Below are 8,160 nucleotides of genomic sequence, written 5' to 3' on the forward strand. Positions count from 1 at the left end.
TACAGTTGCTGGGTCTGCTCAGAGGACCTAAAATGGAGACCAGTCAGGAGATGGGCCAGGCCTGGGATAATCTAGTATATTGTCCAGATCAAGCCATATACTGCCTACCTATGAGAGAATGGAAACTGTCAAGGTCATACCTCTGAGGCTTATTATCCACATGTAACCTAGCATCCATACCTGAGTACTACCAGTGCTACCATCCTCTTTTGGATGGAATCCCACTGGCTCCTGTGATGAAGGGCTGACCGTTCTCCTGTGGTGGGACTAGCTGACTCCTACTTGGGGGCAGAGCTAGGTTTGAACAAGTCTACAGCCACCACTTGAAGCAGTGTCCTCCTCCCTGGGGTCCTTAGCTGGCCTGGCCTCAGTGAGGCCTGCTCCAGCTTTACCTGCCTCTGCCCCCTGGTCTGCTGAACTTCAACCTGTGTTGAAGGAGGGGCAGCTTTTCCCTGGTGGGGACAGGGAAGAGCCCCTGTCCTTACACCCTGGGACTCAGGGTTGGAGGCCACATAGTTTCCTGGAGACAATCACTGGTTCTCACCCCACTCCACCCCAGCAGCAGGTGTATCAGTATTGACCTGGCCCCACACGCATGGACCCCTTGGCATTTCTGACCCCCAGCCCATTCTAGATGCTTAGAAGCAGGTTCCCAGGTGTTGGAACCAGGGTGCAGGGGGAGGGCAGGGTACAGGGAAAGGCCAGGGAGAGGGGGAAAGCCAGGGTGAGGTGGGGAGGGAGAGGCCAAGATGAAAGTGGGGGGAGCCTGAGGTGCGGGGGGGGGGGGGGGGGAGAGGGAGGCCAGGTTGGGGGGGGTGAGGCCAGGGTGTGGGAAGGGAAGGCCATGATGGGGAGAAGCCCTGGGAAGGCCAGGGTGCAGGGGCGGGGGTGTGTGTGCGGGGGGGGGGGGGGGGGGGATGATGAGACCTGGGTGCGGGAGGGAGAGGCCAGGGTGCGGGGACGGGGTGGGGGGCTTGTATCAGGTTCGTGGATGGGAGAGGCTGTGCTTGGGGTGGGCGCGGGGGTCCCAGTGGCCGAGGTCTTGGGGACGCCTGTGGTGACACAGGCCGGGCGTGGGGGGCTTGCGGGGGTCCGCGGGGGCCGGACCCCGCGGCACGGACGCGGGCTCAGGCCCGCACGACCCCCGCCGCGCCCCTCCCCCGCAGGCCGCTCCCGCCGCGCCGCCGGCCGCGCCCCGCCCCCGCCCGCAGTGCCCGGATGCGGGTGACGTGCGGCCGCCATCTTCCCGTCCCGGGCAGCCAGCGCCAGTCGGAGCCAGAGCGAGCCGCCGCCGCCGCCATCACTGCCGCTGCCAAATCCTCCGCCCGTTTCCCCCGCCATGTGAGTTGGCCGTCAGCCGCCCGCACCGCGCTGCCCCGCACCGGCCGCTTGTCCCGGAGAACCGGCCTGGGAATGCCGGGGTCCCCGCCCGCGCCACCCCCCCCCCCCCCCCGCGCTCGGGGCCGGGCTGGCTGGCTGGCGCCGGTGACTGCGCGCGGGCGACCGGGAACCCCGGGTTCCACAGGCCGGCCTGCGCGGGCGATGGCCGCGGGAGGGCGCGGACCCCCGCGTCCACCTCTCCCCGCCCCGCCCCGGCCATCATGGCCCCCAAGGCATTCCGAGTTGACCCCCCGACCGCATTTGTGCGGTCGCTGTCGTTGGACAGGCAGGGGAAACTGAGGCCTGAGGAGCGGGAGGGAGGGCCTCGCTCAAGGTCACGCAGCCCCATCCTCTGCGAGGGCCGAAGAGAGACCCGGGCGCCCAGCGATGCCCTTCCCGAAAAGAAAGACCGGAGGGACGATGGATGGACAGGTGGATGGGCGGAGCCCTGGCCGCAGGGCTGGTGGCTCCAGCCCTGGGTCTTAATCTATTCCTGCTCCTCAGGTCGGCTACCGCTGCCACCGTCCCCCCTGCCGCCCCGGCCGGGGAGGGTGGTCCCCCTGCACCCCCTCCAAACCTCACCAGTAACAGGAGACTGCAGCAGACCCAGGCCCAGGTGGATGAGGTGAGTGAAGGCGTGACACCCGGGTTGGCCACCGGGGTGGGGGCCCGGTTGGGTTGGGTTGGGTTGGGTTGGTGATGTTGACACTTCATACCTTTGGATTTTGGGTCAGAGACATGCCATGTCCCTGTCTATTTCCCTGTCTGTCTGCACCTGGATGCTGGGGGTGGGGGGTTGGGGGGTGGGGGAGGACTAGTCGTGCTATCCTTGGGTGTGCCAGCTCCAGGAAGGCGTGCTCAGGTGACTGAGGCGGCACATGCGGACCCACAAAGCGTGTTGCTATGACATCTGAGATGTCAAGACTACCCGCATGTTTACGATGTGTGCTCCTTGCATGTCCCCAGGTGTGCTAGGTATGTTTTATGTGTGCCCTTGGCATGTGAGTCTGGCTGCACCAGGCACGTGTTCTGTGTACGGCACCTGTTTGAGGTGAGGTGGGCCTTGGCACACCCCTGCCTCTTTGGCCTCTCCCCCAGGTGGTGGACATTATGAGGGTGAACGTGGACAAGGTCCTGGAGCGGGACCAGAAGCTGTCGGAGCTCGATGACCGTGCCGATGCACTCCAGGCAGGGGCTTCCCAGTTTGAAACAAGTGCAGCCAAGCTCAAGCGCAAATATTGGTGGAAAAACCTCAAGGTTAGGGGAAGGGAAGTGGGATAGGAGGACTGGTGGGTAAATGGTGTCATAGTTTATCATACTGATGCTCCTTCTTCTCCCCAGATGATGATAATCTTGGGAGTGATTTGCGCCATCATCCTTATCATCATCATCGGTGAGTGGGGCAGGAGTGGCCAGGGCCCTCTCCCTGGAGAGTTTTCCCTTGTGGATTCAGGGTTTTGAAGGTCATTAACCTAGTTTGTACTCTTCAACAAAAGACACATGTTGATGTTAATGGCAGTTCTGATTCAACTAGAGCTGAAAACCTTGATGTTGTGTCACTTCATTTTGCCTGGTTTTGGGCAATTTGTTGAGCTTGGAAACAGGGAAACTGAGTTGGTCCTCAGTACTCCATTGAGAACGCTATGGACCTAAGAGCCCATTCTAGGAACCCTGGAATTGGGAAGTAAGAGACAAGAAGGGCCCAGGGGCTGGGAACATGACCAGGAAGTCAATTATCCCCACTGAAAACCTGCCACCTCACAAGCCCAAAAGAATTAGGGGACTTTGGCCCAAGGCTGCCTCATAGATTTGAAGAGACCCTGGGACCCACCTCCCCCAGCCCCTTTGCTTTACAGATGAATGAACTGAGGCCAAGAGAGGGAAAAGGACATCAGCCAGCTGGGAAATGGGGAGGGTTGGAACAGGGCCAGGTCTGACACACTGCTTTCTCTCTCTCTCTCTCTCTCCCCCCTCTTCCTCATCCTCCTTCTCTTACCCTCTCTCCACAGTTTACTTCAGCACTTAAATTCCCGAGGAGTCTGCCCTGCCTAGAGAAGGGCCTCTCCCCTACCCCCCCGCCGTTCCTCCACCTCTCAGCCATATCTTTCAGCCCCCATCCCCTGGATCCGTGTGTGTGTGTCCGTGTGTGTGTTCCCCTGTAAATAGCCAGCTGTTATTTATACATATATAATATTATATATATTTGGTCTGTTTGTAGTTTTATTACTAGAAGATTTTTCCGGTTGTCCTTAACACCCCTTCCTGAGGTTTCCATCACCTTCTCTCTCCTACCTTCCTTTTCCCTCGCTTCCTGATCTGTCCCAGATTCCTTCATTTGCATCTGCTATGCAATAGTCCCTCTCTTCTCCTTCCCTCGGATTTAAACTGACCCTCCCCAGCTCACCTCCCCCTATTCAGTCCCCACCAAAAATAGGTAAAACACACCTGTCCAGGCCTCCTTTGGTGCGTCTTTGCATCAGTTGGGAGGCTCTGAGACTGGCCCCACTTGGTCCTGAGAATCCCAAAGTCTTTTGGGAGCTTCCAGCATGTTAATTAATGTATCATTTGCATACCAACATCCTTTTTGGTTTCCTTTTTTTGTTTGTTTGTTTCATCTTCTCTCAACCTGTTTCTTTTTTTTACTGAGGAATTAGTCTCATTGGTCCTTGTATCACACTTTCATTTGCACGACATTACTTGCAGGTGGTGGGGAACCTGGGATTTGGGGGAACCAGGCTGCTCTGGCCCCCAGAATTGTCCCTTCCTAGCCCCTCTAGTCCAGTTTACCTCTCCTACCTCCATTTTCCAGACCTCTTGTATCCTTTGCTCCCTCCCCCAGCTGGTGTGTAAGTGTCTTGGAGTTCAGTGTGTTATGATGGACCAATAATTCTGCCACTTGGGGTCTCTCCCTACATTCCTGCTCCCCAGTTTTCATGTGGGGGCACTTAACTGACATTCCCATGGGGTTTTCCTCCCTCCCATCTGCCTGATCCACCTCCTCCTCCCACCAGGAGAGTTGGGGGTTGGCTACAATCTGATCTCTTTTGGGAGGGGTGGCTACCAGTGTATGGGGGAGGGGGTCATCACTGCCTTGCGGGAGGAGTGGGAAAAGGCAGAGAATCCCCCCAGTTCCTGCCTGAAACCTCTAGCTTCACCCGTGTTAGAGGTTGGACTGAAATCCTGCCTCCCCAATTTGGGGGATGTTGCTCCCATCACTGCCCAGCTCCTCTGACTGCCACCCTGTATTCAGGGTGGGGATACTAGTCACTGCCAATGTGTGGATGGTCTTGCTGGATGATGGGGCTCCTCACCCCTCTCCAGGGCTGTTGAGCCCAGAGAGAGAGAGAGAAAGAGAGTGAGAGAGAGCGTGAGAGAGCGAGAGAGCTGTCCTTTCATTAGGTGAAGTTATAAGAGGAAGAAGGGTCTAATGACTTTTTACTAAATGGCACAGTTTTAGGGGTTTGAGGGTGAAGTCCCTTAACCTACCACTGGACGGGGCCCCCAAACTCTTTATCCCCCCACACTGTGTGGAGGGGGAGCAGGGAGATTTAAACTGTTGTGTGAAAGGGTAGGAGAGATGCTGGGGGTGGGGGTGCTGTGTTCTAGACCCCCCATATTATCCCAGTGTCCCCTGCCTTCCCTCTTTCCCCACCCATACCCCCAATTCTGTGGCGCATCCAGATTGTGAAAATGTACAATAAATGTGTAATGAGTAACTAAGTGTTGTCTGTTGTAAGATCATTTCTTAAACAGCAATAAGGACTTGTAAGTACAAGGGTAAAGGTTTGGGCTCTGCAGGCCTTCCTAACCTTGGGCAGTGCCTAGTGTGATTCTCGAAAGTGCCTATTGGGTGGGAAGGAGGCACTAGGAGTCGGTAATGGGAAATGTCACTAGGACCCCTATGTCTTAAGAGTCTGGTGAAATCTGCAGTCTGGATCTGGGTTACCAAGTCACACCTCCCTTCCTCCTCTCACTTAGATTCGAAGTGGTTGTTCCCATGGTCATTCAGCTAGGCCAGAAGTAGATGATCACTTCCAGGAAGCATTTCTTTCCTTTCGAGCACATTGCTGATGGCCAGAGTGGTTAATAAATTATTTTTTTCTTTTTTTTGGACCAGTCCTGGGGCTTGAACTCAGGGCCTGGACACTGTCCTTGAGTTCCAGGCTAGCACTCTAACACTTGAGCCACAATGCCACTTATGGCTTTTTCTATTTATGTGATACTGAGGAATTGAGCCCAGGGCTTAATGAATGCTAGGAAATCACTCTACCACTAAGCCATGTTCCCAGCCCATGGTTAATAAATTCTTATTGAAAGTTTGATTGGAGATCCAGCTGAGTGTGGCATGATACTGACTATACAAGACATATTACCGGGGGCTGGGAAGGTGCCTCAGTGGTAGAGTGCTTACCTTACATGCATGAGGCCCTGGGTTCGATTCCCCAACACCACATAAGCAAAAAGAAAAAAATCCAGAAGTGGCGCTGTGGCTCAAGTGGTAGAGCACTAGCCTTAAGCTGAAGAGTTGAGGGACAGCGCCCAGGCCCAGAGTTCAGGCCCCACGACCGGACCCAAAAAAAAAAAAAATCACATTTAAAAGGGCTGGGAAGGTGGCTCAGTGGTACAGCGCTTGCCTTGTATGCGTAAGGCCCTGGGTTCAATTCCTCAGCACCACATAAGAAAAAAGAAAAAAGCCGGAAGTGGCGCTGTGGCTCAAGTGGTAGAGCGCTAGCCTTGAGCTGAAGAATTGAGGGACAGCGCCCAGGCCCAGAGTTCAGGCCCCATGACCGGACCCAAAAAAAAAAAAAAAGACATATTACTCTTGAACTCTGTTTTATGACTTGTGACTCTAGATCTTATCCTAAACTCCCAAAGCTCTAGGTCTGTTTTGTTCCTGATGAGGCATCCCATAATCCATGCCCCTTGGCTCTTTTTATTTTTTGCTAGTCCTGGGACTTGAATTCAGAGCCTGGGCACCATCCCTGAGCCTCTCTGTGCTCAAGGCTAGCACTCTATCACTTGAGCCACAGTGCCACTTCCAGTTTTCTGGTAGTTTATTGGAGGTAGAGTTTCATGGAGTTTTCTGCCCAGGCCGGGGTGATCCTCAGATCTCAGCCTCCTGAGTAGCTAGGATTACAGGCGTGATGCACTGGCACCTGGCTGGCTTTTTATGTTTATATGGTACTGAACCAGGGCTTCGTGCACATTAGGCAATCATTCTACCACTTAAGTGACATTCCCAGTCTAGGCTCTTTGTTTTTTGGGGGTCCGGTCATGGGACCTGAGCTCTGGGCCTGGGCGCTGTCCCTCAGCTCTTCAGCTCAAGGCTAGTGCTCTACCACTTGAGACACAGCGCCACTTCCGGCTTTTTTTTTTTTTTTCTGCTTATGTGGTGCTGAGGAATCGAACCCAGGGCCTCATGCATGCAAGGTAAGCGCTCTACCACTGAGCCACCTTCCCAGCCCCATAGGCTCTTTGTTTTTGTGCTAGTCCTGGAGCTTGAATTTAGGGCTGGGGTACTGTCTGAGCTTTTTTGCTCAAGGCTAGTGCTCTACCACTTGAGCCAAAGTTCCACCTATGGATTTTTGGTGGTTAATTGGAGATGACACACACAGACTTTCCTGCCCTGGTTGTCTTGGAATGGAAATCTGAAGATATCAGTCTCCTGAGTAGCTAAGATTACAGGTGTGAGCCACCAGCACAGGACCCTAGGTTCTTCAACTATGGACAAAGGCTCCTAATTGAACTCTTGAGGTCCAGCCTCAGAGCTCATCACTAAGATCAAGGTGTATAGGAAGCCTATATATTGTTTCCCAAAAGCTTTTAGAACTTCCAGAGGTTCTGTTTTTGTGTTTGTGCCCCTGCGCATGCGCACACACTTGTGCTTTCAATCCTGGTGCTTCAATGTGACCTGAGTGCTGTCCCTGAGCTTTTGTGCTCAAGGCTAGTGCTCTACCACTTGAGCCACAACTCTACTACCAGCTTATTGGATGATTAATTAGAGATAAGAGTCTCACAGACTTTCCTGTGTGGGCTGGCTTCCAGTCTCCATCCACAGATATCAGCCCCTGGAGATGGTATGATTACACTGGGGCCTGGCTTTCCAGGGGTTCTTTTAGATAGGGTCCCACTAGGGAGCCCAGGCTAGTCTCAGACTTTTCATTTTCTTGCCTCAGCCTCCAAAGTTGCAGGGATGACAGGAATAATCCCAGTCACTACCATGCCTGGCCCAGGGATACTTTATTATTTTTTTTGGGGGGGGGAGGGGAGGTGGCATGTAGGTCATGGAGCTTGAACTCTGGGCTTGGGTGCTGTTCCTTAACTCTTCAGCTCAAGGACAATGCTACCACTTAAGCCACAGTGCCACTTCCGGATTTCCGGTGGCTAATTGGAGATGAGTTTCATGAACTTTCCTGCCTAGGCTGGCTTTGACCCATGATCCTTAGATCTCAGCCTCCTGAGTAGCTAGGATTACAGGCTTGGCAGGGATACTTTTTAAAATAGATTTATTGGCCTCTTTTTTTGGAGAGTCTAATTCAGAGGATCTAAGGAGCCTAGGTGACTTTTTGTTTGTTTGTTGGTCATGGGGCCTAGGTGCTGTCCTTCAGCTCTTCAGCTCAAGGTGAGTGCTCTACCACTTGAGCCACAGCACCACTTCTGGTTTTCAGAGTGGTTTATTGGAGATAAGAGACTTTCCTGCCTGGGCTGGCTTTTAACATCAATCCTCAGATCTCAGCCTCCTGAGTAGCTAGGATTACAGGCGTGAGCCACCGATGCCCG

The 8,160-nt window shown here is 54.2% G+C and overlaps 1 protein-coding gene across 1 annotated transcript; it reads left to right on the plus strand.

Moving 5' to 3' along the window:
- Window positions 1–1,219: 1,219 nt before the first annotated feature.
- Window positions 1,220–5,097, plus strand: Vamp2 (vesicle associated membrane protein 2). Its single transcript, XM_042670805.1, has 5 exons — window positions 1,220–1,341; window positions 1,885–2,005; window positions 2,479–2,637; window positions 2,722–2,773; window positions 3,390–5,097. Coding segments are annotated over exons 1-5 (351 nt in total). The 5' UTR covers window positions 1,220–1,339; the 3' UTR covers window positions 3,407–5,097.
- The last annotated feature ends 3,063 nt before the right edge of the window (window positions 5,098–8,160 follow it).

The sequence above is a fragment of the Dipodomys spectabilis genome, unplaced genomic scaffold, assembly GCF_019054845.1.
Source record: "Dipodomys spectabilis isolate Male_0828 unplaced genomic scaffold, ASM1905484v1 ptg000576l, whole genome shotgun sequence".
Taxonomy (NCBI): domain Eukaryota; kingdom Metazoa; phylum Chordata; class Mammalia; order Rodentia; family Heteromyidae; genus Dipodomys; species Dipodomys spectabilis.

What these genes read in the sequence shown, in the direction of transcription:
- Vamp2 (XM_042670805.1), top strand. An exon ending in CCCAGGCCCAGGTGGATGAG is followed by an intron (nt 2,006 to 2,478) that starts GTGAGTGAAGGC and finishes CCTCTCCCCCAG; the next exon opens with GTGGTGGACATTATGAGGGT. An exon ending in ATTGGTGGAAAAACCTCAAG is followed by an intron (nt 2,638 to 2,721) that starts GTTAGGGGAAGG and finishes TCTTCTCCCCAG; the next exon opens with ATGATGATAATCTTGGGAGT.